The sequence below is a fragment of the Rhineura floridana genome, chromosome 9 (assembly GCF_030035675.1).
Source record: "Rhineura floridana isolate rRhiFlo1 chromosome 9, rRhiFlo1.hap2, whole genome shotgun sequence".
NCBI classification, from domain to species: Eukaryota; Metazoa; Chordata; class Lepidosauria; order Squamata; family Rhineuridae; genus Rhineura; species Rhineura floridana.
This window is the reverse complement of record NC_084488.1, coordinates 112,670,020-112,684,673: the sequence shown is the minus strand read 5'-3', so window position 1 is coordinate 112,684,673 and position 14,654 is coordinate 112,670,020. Positions and strand designations below refer to the sequence as shown.

General features: G+C 45.0%; 2 protein-coding genes across 2 annotated transcripts in view; both read left to right on the top strand.

The window, feature by feature from the left end:
- The first annotated feature begins 802 nt into the window (after nt 1–802).
- On the top strand, nt 803–6,584 carry PIGM (phosphatidylinositol glycan anchor biosynthesis class M). Its single transcript, XM_061584807.1, has 2 exons — nt 803–975; nt 3,949–6,584. Exon 2 carries the CDS (start codon nt 4,101–4,103, stop codon nt 5,388–5,390), a length of 1,290 nt encoding a protein of 429 aa, XP_061440791.1. The 5' UTR covers nt 803–975; nt 3,949–4,100; the 3' UTR covers nt 5,391–6,584.
- Nucleotides 6,585–9,726: 3,142 nt separating this feature from the next.
- Nucleotides 9,727–14,654, top strand: part of LOC133364383 (C-X-C motif chemokine 13-like) — a 29,619-nt gene continuing 24,691 nt past the window's right edge. The window contains exon 1 of the mRNA XM_061584806.1: nt 9,727–10,039. The gene's annotated coding sequence lies outside the window, so the exon portion shown is untranslated. The remainder of the gene's footprint in view (nt 10,040–14,654) is intronic.

Here is a 14,654-nt window from a genome sequence, read left to right as displayed (position 1 = left end):
GCAGCTTTCACCTCACATTCTCATATGTATACACACATATACGCATGGAGGGTGTCATTTTAGTTACTTAAGGGCCCACACATAACAGAGAGGAAGGTTGGGGTACCTTTTCCATCCCATAAATTAGGGATATAAACAGTAATGCAGCTGCAATTCAGAAGTGCAGGGTCCCTTCATGATAGTCAAAGCCACATCCCCTCCTTCCTTTTTTTCATTTACTGCTGGGTTGAAAATGAGAGCCCTGTTAATGCCTTCTCCCACAACAGAGGTCCCTAGGAGCCAGCCAGCGCAAAAGCTGTTAACTGCTGAAAAGAGTCTTCTCAGTGGCTGACTCACCTCTGTTCACTCTGATTGGTTCCTTTCAGCAGGAAAGGACAAGGAAGCATGTCAGAAGACTCTTCTCAGTGGCCAACAGACTCTCCTTTCAGGCTGATAGACTTATAGGATGCTGGAGACGTAGGGACCCTGCTCCCAAAAAAGGAAGATCCCCTGAGACCCCGGACGACTACACCCCTGGATCATGTATAAAGGCATCGACTGCTGTCCAGTAAAAGGCAGAGCAGCATTCACAATCAGCAAGACCATCAAAAGCTTGCCCATTTACTTGGAAGAGGCAAAGATCCACTGGATCCAGCTAAGTGTTTTTAAACAGAAATCTCCCTCCTGCCTGTCCTCTGGCACAGCGGCAGGGGAGCAGGGCCGATTTCCCTCCCAGGCTCCTCGTCGATGCCGCTTCTCCCGCTGCACCAAACTCTCGCCGGGCATGCGCAGCCTTGCACCTCCCTCCCTTCCTGCCCCTCGCTCTCCTGGCAAATGAGGACTAAAGGGCTTCAGCTCGGCTACGGCGCATGTGTAACGCTCCGGACCGCTTTCCTTCCCGGGGGCTGGACGGCTTCGCCGATAAGCGGGCCCCTTGCGAGGAAGGCTGCCTCCTTTTGGGATTCAGAGCCGCGCTCGCAGCAAGAGGCAGCGCAGGTACTGTTCCGAACAAAGGAGCTGCGCCTGCGCTTCCCCCTCGCCGGGGGCGGTTTGCAAGGCCACCCCAGTCGCCTCTATCCCCCCCCCCCGCATCATAGCAAGGAGGCGTCCTCCCTGCGGGGACCAGCCTGCCCTGGGCCAAGAGGAAGCGTCCTTGTCCGCGGTCGCCGGATCGTCCCTTCGCGCGCATTCACTAGCCTCTTCCCGCTCGCCCCTCCCTGCTTGAATTGGCCACCTCCTTGGCCGGTTCCAAAGCCGTCGGGAGCGTTCGTCTTGGCGTGCCTTTGGGGTGTCTCCCAGGGTTGAGTCCACCCCTTTCCATAGGTTCAGCGGGAGCTGTCTGACGCAGAGCCAGGGCATCGGGCCCATCTAGCTCGCTGTTGCTTGCACGGACCGGCAGCGGATCTCCGGGATTTCAGGGCAGGGAGCCTTTCCCAGCCCTACCTGGAGATGCCGGGCTGAGGACTGAGCTTCAAAGCAGGTGCTCTGCCGTTGTCTTTTCCCGGCAGGAGCCGGCAGCAGCCCAGGGGAGCGGCGGGAGAGTTAAGTTTCCCAGATTCTTCTGACCCAGAGCCGGCTCTGTGCGTCTGAAGAAGCTGCATATGTTTTTCTTTTTAAGCTGCGCTTCTTTTTAAAGTCCCCCTTGCAAAGTTAAAACTCGGCCTCTTTCTCTCCCTCGTCCACTTTTAAAGCCCTTCCAGATTCTCTGCGCCTTTTGTAACCGGGAGCTCCCAACAGCAGCTGCCATATAGTCATTTCCAAGCAGATTCTTCCTTTTCAGCAGCAGATGGGTGTATGCAGGGGTGTAGTCCTTTAGGGTCTCGGGGGTCTTAGACCCTTTACTTTTTTGGGAGCAGGGTCCCAGCAAGGTCCCTGTGTCTCCAGCATCCTATGAGCCAATCAGCATGAAAGGGGAGTGTGTTAGCCACTGTGAAGAGGCTTCTAACATGCTTCCTTTTGTGCTGATTGGAGCCAATCAGAGTGAAAGGAGGTGAGGCAGCCACTGAGAAGACTCTCTACAGTAGCTAACACTCCCCCTTTCATGCTTATTAGCTCCTAGGGACATCTGTTGTTGTGGGAGAAGGCTTTAACAGGGATCTCATTCTCAACCCAGCAGCAAAAGAGGAGTGTGGCCGTGACCATCAATAAGGGATCGTTCACTTCTGAATTTGCCACTACGTTACTGGGTGTGCAACTCCCACTTATCCCTCAAGCGATCAGCCCCTGCTCTGTCTAACTCCACCTACGCTGTGCTCCCATTCTTCCTATTTATTTTTCTTAATCCTTGCAAATCTTTGTCTTTCCTGTTCTTCTTTGTTAACGTCTCCACTCTTTTTCCATACAGAATCCTCTTCCCCCTTCTCTGTATTCTTAGAAATGTGTGTCTGATTCTTTGCGAGTGTGTGCTAAAGGTGTGAGTTAGGAATGTGCCTCATTGTGTGTGTGTGTGCATGCTGTAAGGATGTGTGTTCAAAATGTGTATGTGATCTTTTTCGTCTGTATGTTAAAAGTGCATTTGGAATGTGTGTCTCATTCTGCGTGTGTATGCATGCATGCTCTTAAGGGTGTGTGTAGAAACGTGTGTGTGATTCTTTGTTAAAGGTGAATGTTAGGAGTGTGTGTGTGTGTGCTAGTAATATGTCTATTTTCTCTGTGTCATGTGCACAAACACTAAGAAAGTGTGTTAGGAATGTGTGTCTTGATTGTACCTGTGCATGCATGCATGTTAGGAATGTGTGCTTCTGTGCATGTCTGGCCCTGCCTGCTGCTGAAATGTAGCCTCTGAGAAGTTTCCACTTGGGTACTTTGGCCCTCAGGTTGAAAGACCTTTTCCAACCTTGTCCTAGAGTGTGACAGAATCTTGGGGAAAATGGCATTCCTACCCAGGCAGCTCACAAGACTAGACCTGCTTAGCAAAAGCTGTCCGACTGCTTCATATGCCTTTCACACAGTTCTTTCAGATGTCTAGTGTTCCCCCACCTAGCTGCTCTGTTTTTAGCTCTGCTTTCCAACCATGTTTCCCAAAGGTGTTTACAAAACAAGACAAAGGAGCTCCTCTTGCTAATCAAAGGGCAGGTTCCTAATTTTCATTTGCATTTCACCCTGTCTTTGAAGCTGCTCAGATCAGACTGTTTGTCTTGCAACACCCCTCTGTGAGGCTAGTGTGTCTGAGCCTTTCTCAAGGCCACTAAGGCTGCAATCCAATACGCACTTACCTGGGAGTAAGTCCCATTGAATCCAATGGCTTATGTCTGAGTAGACATGTATTGGATGCAAGCCTTAGTCATTTAATGGCTGTGTTGGGACCTTAGTCAGCCCCCTTGCCACTGTATCACATTGTCTCTTTAAAATCAGATCAGCTTAACTTCTTTGTTGGTGTCTGTCAGGAACTTAGCCTTTCCAGTATTTTGTTTATTTTTAAATTATATTTTGCTCTTTCTCCCGAACGTGCTGTCAGAGAAACTCCGTGTCTCCAACAAACAACTGCAAAAGGACAGTCTTGCACAATGATAGTTATGGTGGATTAACTGCCACTTAACATCCTAGCGGGAGCCACTGTGGTGTAGTGGTTAGAGTGTTGGACTACGACCTGGGAGACCAGGGTTCGACTCCCCACAGAGCCATGAAGCTCACTGGGTGACCTTGGGCCAGTCACTGCCTCTCAGCCTCAGAGGTAAACCACCTCTGAATACCGCTGACCGTGAAAACCCGATTCACAGGGTTGCCATAAGTCGAGATCGACTTGGAAGCAGTCCATTTCCATTTTTTTTCATTTTAGGATCCTAGTGAGTTTGTCTGTCTTTATTGTGTCTTTCATGGCCCACAGAGGTGCAGTTCATGTCTCTTTGTTTTAGAGCAGCCTTTGTGAACCTGGTGGCCAGAGGTTCCCCACCCCTGGGTAGGATTTTTATTTAAACTAGGCCACTATACAATAATAATACCAACTTTCCTTGTCTGTCTCTTGAACAGGGCTGCTTGCTCCCTAAGAGCTCCTCTTCCGTAGTCTATATAAATCTTAAGAGCAAGGAAGGAGTGGCCGCAATGTGACCAGAAGACGGCTCAAGTCTGGACCATCAGTGGGATCTGCTTCTTGTTTTAACCCTTCTCAAAGCAAACTAATTATGGCATCCCATCAGATATTAAGGAATCAGATCCTTACTGGATTCCTCAGGAAAGATCTTCTGTTCAGCGTTGCTTTCTCAATCAGGCTTGCGCTTGTCTTTTATGGAGTTTATCAAGACAGAACAATGTTGGTAAAATATACAGACATTGACTATCAGGTATTCACCGATGCTGCCAGATACCTCACGGAGGGGAAATCCCCTTATCTGAGATCCACTTACCGCTACACTCCACTCCTGGGATGGATCTTAACACCAAATGTTTACCTTTCTGATCTGTATGGAAAGATCCTCTTTGTTGCTGGGGATATGGTTGCTGCCTACCTCATGTACCGAATTCTGCTTCTCAGGGGGCTGGGCGATAGGCAAGCGTGTGGGTGTTGTGCATTCTGGCTTCTCAATCCCCTACCAATGACCGTGTCCAGCCGTGGAAATGCTGAGTCTCTGGTGGTGGGCCTTGTCCTCGGCGCCATGTATTATATGGAGAAGAGGCATTTAGTGGCGGCAGCTGTCCTTTATGGCCTGTCCATCCATATGAAAATTTACCCAGTGACCTATGCCTTGCCATTCGCTCTCCAGTTGCAAAGCCACAGAAACACAGAGCGAAGAAAAGCAAACCCGTTGCCTTTAAAGAAGCAGACGTTCTGGTTTGGAGATGGCTTCCTCCGGCTTTCCTTCGGTCCCTTCAGCCGCGACGTTCTGCTTTTTGGGATGGTGGCTGGTTGCACCTTTGCTGCCCTGGGCCTTGCGTTTTATTTCTGTTACGGCTGGGAATTTTTGGAGCATACCTACCTCTACCACTTGACCAGGAGAGACATCCGCCACAACTTCTCGCCCTATTTCTACATGCTGTACTTGACGGCAGAAAGCGAGTGGAGTTTTTCCCTCGGGCTTGTGGCGTTCCTGCCCCAGCTCCTGCTCCTGCTGGCGATATCCTTGGCTTATTACCAAGATCTTGTCTTCTGCTGCTTCCTGCACACGGCTGTTTTTGTGAGTTTTAACAAAGTCTGCACATCCCAGTATTTTCTGTGGTATCTTTGCCTCCTTCCACCCGTGCTGCCTCGTTTGAGAATCTCTTGGCAACGAGCTATGATGCTTCTCCTGCTCTGGCTTCTTGGGCAAGGCTTGTGGTTGGCCCCGGCGTATTTTCTGGAGTTCAGAGGGCAGAACACTTTCTTGCTCATATGGCTGGCAGGCTTGTTCTTTCTTTTCGTCAACTGTGTCATTCTCGTTCAGATTATATCTCACTATTATCCTGTGCAGGTGACCAGAAAACAAAAGCAACAGTGAGACTTGTCTCACTTCTGAGGATAAATCCTGCAGGATAGTTCTCTAGGAGGAGTTGTTCATTGAACAAGACTTGGGTAACAATGAACTTTTTTTTCTTTTTTTAAGTTTTGGAAAAAAAATTGGTGGAATTTGTGCAAAGTTTCGGATATCTTTGTCCTTTGTTTTGAATATAGTGAATATGGAAAAGGGCTAAAGTGTTAAAGTTAACACGTCCTAATTGTGAGGTCTGTCTGTTGGAAACGTGTCTATTCATGTTTGTTTAATGATTACGTTATATGGATCCATTTCTACTGCTCTGTATTGTTTGGATATTTTAACCTCACTTGATAGGAACAAGGAAGTTGCCTTATTACCGAGTCAGTATTGTTTACACTAACTGGCAGCAGCTCGCCAGCATTTCAGACTCGGATCTTTCCCAGCCCTACCTGGAGATGCTGTGGATTGAACTTGGGACCTTCTGCATGCAAAGCAGATGCTTTACTCCAGAGCTACAGCCCTTGCCTACTGATCTTGCCTTCAATGCAATAAAACCCCATTAAATGATATCACTGTTCAGACCCGGTCTCTGGCCCGCTGGTGAGGACGGCTGGCAGCATGCAGATCACTTCTCCCAAGTTTTCCCTTCATTACCAAGAACTTGGAGCAGATCTCTCATGCTGCTTCTGCTTGCTTTACAGAAAGGCTGGCACGAGAGAAGCCTTCCGGCCTCTTTGCGTGCACAGAGGGCTCTGGACAGGCTGGGGTGGTCTTTCACATTATTTCTGCCTGAGCTGCGGAGGACAGTGTGAGAGATTTACATTCCTTTGGCCTGCTCCAAATATCCTGTGTGGCATGAAAGCACCCGCATGCCACCTGAGTCTTCCAGCGCATGCAGAGGTCTTGGAGGAGCTTCACATAACGGCTCATACACAGATGTTCCTTTGTGGACATTCACACCAATTTGGGGGTGTGGCCTTGCTTCCTGTTGCATCTATGCCTGTTGTGTTGCCAGAAGCAAGAAAGTTTGGGATTTCAAAGACCATGAAACACACTTGTGGAGAACATTTCGTGCTTTATTGAAACAAAGCTAATGTTTCTAGACAGGCAGGTGATAAAGCAGCTAATGAACGCAGTTGTCTTATGTCTCCTTTCAGCCCTGGGAGCCCCAGACAAGCAATGGTGGAGAGATCCCAGCTGGCCCCTACACAGCACCCCAACTGGCCTGGGTCTGTGCTGAAGCTCCCTGAGCAGGAGTTAGGGACCTTTATTTATACCCAAAAGAGCCCCTGGACCTGGGTGCAAGCTTGCAGCTGTGACCTGGGTGCAAGCTTGCACCTGTGGCAAGCTTGCTATACCTGTGGTGATGGGTGTTTTTAATTTGGGTCTCACACTTCTATCCATTCAGTTGGCCAGTGTCCTTGCTTTGTAGCAGCCTGATTCATTGCAGCTGCCTTTGAAGGCCAAGTTCCCAGCGCTTGGCCGTGTGTGTGAAAGCATCCTCCCTAATGATCTGTTGGCATCCACTATCTGTTTTTGCCAATTAAGAGCTTCTCTTACCTCATGTGTGGGTACATCAGCACAGTTTCTCAGACTTAGGTACTATTGTATTCTACATAGGCCGGGGGGAGAAAGAAAGCAACAAGCCCATCTGACGGGGATGCAGGGTCGTGAGACAGGAGTGTGGGACAGGGGGATGGAGCATGCCAAACTAAGCTTCCTCATTACAGCGAGATGTCTTGCGGTCATTTCCCATGCACCTTCCTACGCATAAGTAGGCCATGAAAAGGGCTTCAATTGGACATGAAGAGCAGCAAATATATTTTTTGTCTTTGTACATGAGACTAGTTTTGACACTCACGCTCACATTCCTCTCTATCCTCTGGACAAGCAAGATGCATTATCAGAGTAGAATGACACATTCCAACCAGGAAGAAATGCTGAGGGTGTGAAGTGGGGCCAGTGATGGATGTGGTCTGAGAGGAGGTGTGGCCTGGGAGAGTCCCAAGGGCCAGATACCAAGCCTTGGAGGGCTGCATTCGGCCCCTGGCCCTGAGGTCCCCCACCCCTAGTCTTGAGTCGACTTGTTGGCATTTCCTTCTCTTGTTTCACAGAAGGTTTATGGGAGAAAACGAGTGGTGTGGATCCTCAGGCACTCTGAGGATTCTTGGTGGATTCTGACAAAGTTAGAACTTCCCATTCTGACAACAGAAAAACTTCATTCCTTGATAAACGCCTTAGATTAAATTAGTCATACTCAAGAGCTAAATACATTCTAATTGGAGAAGAAGGCTTTGTAATTATTCATAACCTGTAAGGTGTATCAAGAACATTTCTTATGAACATATGTTTTTCACTTGGGTTTCAAACATGTTTGCAAATTATTGCTTTTTTTGCTGCTATTTAGGAGCTACACTAAATAAATACCAGTCTATGAATCAGCAATATCCTATCAATTAAGAGATGAACTGAACAACAGAAGAAAATCAAAACAGCGAAGAATATAGTACTTTGTGCAAAACTGCTCAAGCAAATAAGCATATTTACGAGGGGGATGATTTAGTGGGAAGGCCTCCTGTCCTAGTCTCACTGAAATATATTCACCTTAACAGCAATAACAGGTGGTGCCACTCTTTACATCAAAGAGAGCATTGAGTCCGGAAGCTAGAAGTCCCCAAAGGGGCAAACTCCTCCACAGAATTGTTATGGCTAGTGATACCAGGCCCCAAGAGTAATTTAGTACTGAGGTTGTGCTGTCCTCAGGGCTGGTGCCAGAGGGTGGCCAGGTTGGGCCCTGGCCAAGGGCCACTGTGGTCTAGAGGGGGCCCTAAAGGTCCCTCCTTAGGGTGGGAGGGTGGCACTCCTGTTACATGATGCATGGCAGCGTTGGGTCCTGCAACCTGACCCTGCCACGGATTGCAGAGAGGGACCTCCCAGCCCCCTCAATACAGACAGCACGAGCTTCAATAAGCCCACCCGCACAACCCACTTACCTCTCCTGTCAGTGTGAATGTCATTGGCACTGTGCACGCATGCCTGCGATCACCCAAAATGGTGGCAGGGCCTTCCCTAAGGGGCTGATGCCCCGCCTTGATTGATGGCAGGTATGTGCACATGTCATTCACACAACATGAGAAGTAGGTGGGTCACGTGGGTGGGCTTATTAGCCCTGCACTGCCATTATGGGGTGTGTGTTGGGCTACAGTGCCACAGGCCCAAGGCAAAATGCTCAAGGAGATCTTGAGATGAAAAATGAAATCAAGGAAGCATCCAAAATGAGGCAATGTTTTAATCATGCATGACTTCAACTATCCTCACATAGACTGGCTGCATATGACAAAGTGTAAAATTTCTAGATACCTTAAATGACTGTGCCCTTGAACAGTTGGTCATGGAACCAGCCAGAGGGGTGGAAACCCTGGAGTTAATCTTGAGTGATGCCCAGGACCTGGTGCAAGATGCAAGCGTTGTTAAACCAATTGGGAGCAGCGACCACAGTGCTATTAAATTAAACATACATATAAATGGCCAATTGCCAAGAAAATTCAACACAATCACATATGACTTCAAAAGAGGAAACTTCCCAGAAATTAGGGGAATGGTAAAAAGGAAGTTGAAAGGCAAAGTCAAGAAGGTCAGATCACTCCAAAATGCTTGGGGGTTGTTTAAAAACACAGTATAGAAGTTCAAGCGGAATGTATACAGCAGATCAAGAAAGGTACCAAGAGGATGCCTGCAGGTTTAATGTACAGTGTCAAAGATGCTATTAAAGGCAAGAAAGCTTTCTTCAAAAAATGGAAGTCTTGTCCAAATGAGGAGAACAAAAAGGAACACAAACTTTGGCAAAAGAAGTGATATTATGCCAAGAACTATATTTCTTATTCCTTGATCCATTACAGTGGACCTTGGCTTGAGAACCAAAGTAGCAATGAATCTTGGCAAACCAGTCTCCCCGTGTAGTCAGAATTGTTTGTGACAGGCAGGGGTTAGCACAGACTTACTGGCTCCACAAGTGTTAAACTAAAATTCCAATCTTTAACATCTCTGGAGGAAAAGAGCTTCACACTAATAACGCAGCCATTCAGGAAGATCTTTAGCCTTTGGAAATGCAAAGGATAGAATATGTCCTCCCAATAGCAGGATCATTACATTAAATACTTTGCCATAATATTTCTTAAGAATAAGATTTTTACGTTTTGTATCTGACAGGGATGACAGTAAATGACAGAAATGTAAATGATGTATGTGTCTCACACCTGTCATCACCAGAATGTCTGCCTTTGCATTTCCACATTCCAGGATGTTCTTTGTTCCCTACTCATCATGTAGGCACTACCATGCACTCCCCCTCCCAAAATTACATGCAACTCTTCAACGGCAGGAAAGGTCTTTAGAATCAGGGTTCCATGAGGTCAGCGCGCATCTTGTGGGCCTCCACGATTTCCTCCCCACTTCACATTGCAGCACAACATGGGACAACCAGATCAAGGAAGGATGAGGTCTCTTGTGTCTAGCTCTAGGTTACATTGTAGGTGGAGCTTGGCTCTTGAACTTGATAGGAAGCCTCATTCCTGTCTTAAGAGTCCCAACATTTCCACAGGAAAAGTATTACTCTAACGCTTTTATTTCTCTTTTTTCCTTTCTCTTGGGTGAAAGTCTTTGCAATCTTGGATGTGAGTAACACGGTCTCTTATAGTCTCTATAGTTCTATCAATTGATTCGGTTAGACCAGTGGTTCTCAAACGTTTTGGTTCGCGGCGCACTGTAAAACATATAAAAATTTGCTTGCACACTTCATGTACAAAATTAAAAATATATTAATATATTTTAAACTATGAATAAAAGTAACTATACAAATGGGTTTCTCATTTTTAAAATATACTTTCATAATATTCGCAGCACACCTAGTCACCTCTTGCGGCGCACCAGTGTGCCGCAGCGCACCGTTTGAGAATCACTGGGTTAGACCTTGCCTGCAATATCACTGTAAATGAATACTATATTTTTCCTTTTTCCCCTCTTGAGTAAAATTAACCTTTATTTTATCTTTGTGTGCTTTCTTGTTGGGTTGTGGGTGGATCACACACATATAAGTCTGCGTCTGTGTTAGAATTGCTTTTAATATGTCTTTTAATATATTTAATATTTTAACCCTTTTTTTAAAGATGTTTTTAAAGTATTTTTTAATGTTTTTGTTTTAATGTATTTTAAGGTCTTTTTATGACGCTTTAAAGTGGTTTAGTGTTTGTTTGCCACCCTGGGCTCCTGCTGGAAGGAAGGGCGGGGTATAAATAAAATAATAAATAAATAAATAAAATATAAGGGCAACATGCGGTTTTAACTCCAGTAAAAGGTCCTGTTAGCTCTAACAACATGTTAGGATTCACATGTGGATCGGTTTTAACAGTGCAAGCAGATAATACAGGATGCCAAAAAAGAATTTGAGGAGCACATTGCTAAAAACATGAAGACCGACAACAAAAAAGTATTTAAATACATTAGTAGCAGGAGACCATCTAGGGAGGCAGCTGGACCCTTGGATGACAAGGGAGTCAAAGGCAGATAAAGGAGAATAAGATCACAGAGAAACTGGATTTTTTTTTGCATCCGTATGTGGAAAACATACAGCAGATCCCTGTACCTGATCTAACTTTTGCAGGATGGGAGTCTACAGCAGATAGTGGTGATGAGAGATGAAATTCTAGGCCTATTAGACAAAATGTAAACTGACAAATTGCCGGATCTGCTCCAGTGGGAAGCCCACAAGCAGGATCTGAGTGCAAGAGCACTCTCCCCTCCAGTGGTTTCCAGCAACTGGTATTCAGAAGCATGCTGCTTCTGACCGTGAAGGCAGAGCATAGCCATTGTGGCTAGTAGCCATTGATAGCCTTATCCTCCATGTATTTGTTTAGTCTTGTTTGAAAGCCATCCAAGCTGGTGGCCATCCCTGCCTCTTGTGGGAGTGAATCCCATGGTTTTATTATGCGCTGTGTGAAGAAGTACTTCCTTTTGTCCGTCCTGAATCTTCCAATGTTCAGCTTCATTGGATGTCCAACAAGAGTTCTTACGTTATGAGAGAGGGAGAAAAACCTCTCTCTATCCACTTTTTCCATGCCATGCATAATTTTACACACTTCTATCATGCCTCAGCAGGAGCTGTTGCCAGTATGCAAAGTTAGTAAAGTTATGCTAGGAATTGCTTGGAATTGTCAAAGGTGAGGAATAAATCACATGGGACTATTAACTGGTCCAAAGTTTGTATGCCTCCTTGTGTCCAGTCTCAAAAAAGAAAAAGCTTGTATGTCTTTTTTTTTTTTTAGTCTGGTTTCCATGTCAACATGACAATATTAACTGAAAGCTAACCTTCGACCAGGGAGAGACAGAGCAACTTTTCTTTTCTAGCTATTCCAGTTGTGAGGGAAGGGCTGGACTGAGCCTTGGACAAAAACTAAGGACTGTCACTACAATAGGAGTCCATCAACAGAAAAGAAATTCAGCTGGTCGCCAATATAATTTTGTGGGATACTTATCATTTTTATATTTACTTATTTAACCACTTAATATTTTAAAATCCCTAAATGGTGTACAATGTAAAAACAATATGAAGACAAAGATGCAATCTAAAACCAATAAAACTGCCGCATAAGAGCATATAAGAACAAATAAAATAGGAATTCAGAAGACTCAGAAACATCAAACAGGGTCCGATCTTATGAGTCAGGGAAAACTTGGGTGAAAAGATATGTCTTTACAAGAAGTCTGAAGCATCGGATGGTTGCTGCTTCACATATGGCAGAGGGAAAGGCATTCCACAGTACAGGAGCAACAGCAGAAAATGCCTATTTTCAGGGCACAGCCCTATGATATCTTGTAAGGTGCGGTGCCATGAGTAGAATTTCTCAAGAAGGTTTAAACAGTCTTACAGGTCTGTACAGGGGCAGAAGGTTGTACAGGTAGTCTGGTCCTGAGTTGTTTAGGACTTTATATGTTAACAACAAGACCTTGAACATGGCCTGGTAGCTGACTGGCAGCCAGCACAGTCCACTCAGCACAGATGAAATACGTGTGTGTCCAGGTGTAATATGCACCTGTCCTGAAGTGCTGTCTGGATTTGTTTTATTTGCATTTCATCACATTCTTGACCTACCATTCTAGCGGGATTGCACCAAGATGAAAGAGATGTGAAAATTGGAGGGAGAAATATCAATAATGTAAGATATGCAGACGATACCATACTACTAGCAGAAACCAGTAATGATTTGAAACAAATGCTGATGAAAGTTAAAGAGGAAAGCACAAAAGCAGGACATTGAACTTGTCAAGGATTATACCTCGGCACAGTCATTAACCAAAATGGAGACAATAGTCAATAAATCAGAAGAAGGCTAGGACTGGGGAGGGCAGCTATGAGAGAACTAGAAAAGGTCCTCAAATGCAAAGATGTATCACTGAACACTAAAGTCAGGATCATTCAGACCATGGTATTTCCGATCTCTATGTATGGATGTGAAAGTTGGGCAGTGAAAAAAGCGGATAAGAGAAAAATCAACTCATTTGAAATGTGGTGTTGGAGGAGAGCTTTGCGGATACCATGGACTGCGAAAAAGATAAATAATTGGGTGTTGGAACAATTTAAACCAGAACTGTCACTAGAAGCTAAAATGATGAAACTGAGGTTATCATACTTTGGACACATCATGAGAAGACAAGATTCACTACAGGACTACAGCTGAATGTCAAGAAAACTAAAGTAATGACAACAGAAGATTTGTGTAACTTTACAGTTGACAATGAAGACATTAAACTTGTCAAGGATTATCAATACCTCGGCACAGTCATTAACCAAAATGGAGACAATAATCAAGAAATCAGAAGAAGGCTAGGACTGGGGAGGGCAGCTGTGAGAGAACTAGAAAAGGTCCTCAAATGCAAAGATGGATCACTGAACACCAAAGTCAGGATCATTCAGACCATGGTATTCCCAATCTCTATGTATGGATGTGAAAGTTGGACAGTGAAAAACGCGGATAAGAGAAGAATCAAATGTGGTGTTGGAAGAGAGATTTGCACATACCATGGACTGCAAAAAAGACAAGTAATTGGGTATTAGAACAAATTAAACTATCACTAGAAGTTAAAATAATGAAGCTGAGGTCATCTTACTTTGGACGCATAATGAGAAGACAAGATTCACTAGAAAAGACAATAATGCTGGGGGGAAAGGAAGGGAGTAGAAAAAGAGGAAGGCCAAAGAAGATATGGATTGATTCCATAAATGAAGCCACAGAGCTGAACTTATAAGATCTGAACAGGGAGGTTCATAACATATGCTATTGGAGGTAGCTGATTCATGGGGTCGCCATAAGTCGTAATTGACTTGAAGGCATATAACAACAAAAATAGCCTTAAATCACAAACTTTTGTTGTTGTTGCAAGAATTGCTTATATATATTCCTTTTCTGCCTAATGGTATTGTTCTGGTTATAATGATGTTTCATGAACACACAAGAAAGTTCAGAAGGATGAAGAGCCTGCTGGGTCAAAGAGCCAACAGTCTATTCTCTGGAAACTTAAATTTAAGTAATTTCAGGGGGTTTCCAAGTGATTAAGTGAAGCTTCTTCATTCCTTCTTTTCTGCAGAAGTTGTTGAGTTTCCTGCATTGTACAGCAGCAGTAGCCCTTGCTGCAAAAACATAGTTTCTATGGGAGTTGCATCTTTACCTGTATGTTCAAAATGTTGCAAGCAGACTGTTGAAATCTGAACTCCTGAATTAAGAGAGACTGAAGTTGCCATCCTTTTTACGTACTGGGGAGAATAGACTGTAAATTAAAAATAGTAGTTCTAGTCTGTCTCTCTTGTGGACAGTTTTTGCCTTCTGCTTTACCTTGACAGATACAAAATAGCTAAATGTCTTGTACGTTCTCAACCCTATGATGGGCACAAACGTCCACAGCATGTCTACAATCTGCATCCATATTAAGCATGGACAGATAATTCTTGTTGCATTCTAGGATTTCCTACTTTTTTTATTCTTGGGGGCCCATTTGGAAATTTAATAAACTGTTGTGGGCACTGCAGGCTACCCATTTCTCTGTAGAAAAATTGGCAATGCTCAGACACACCCTTTGAAAACACAGAGTAAAAAAAGCTGGCAACCCCCCCAAAAAACAGTCAATGCCCTCATACATCTCACCCTACCTGTCTCTCCCTCACAGAGCCCCCAAAACCTCAATTTAAATAATAATAATTTTTAAAAATCAGGAAGGTCAGAGAGCCTTGGGGGGCAC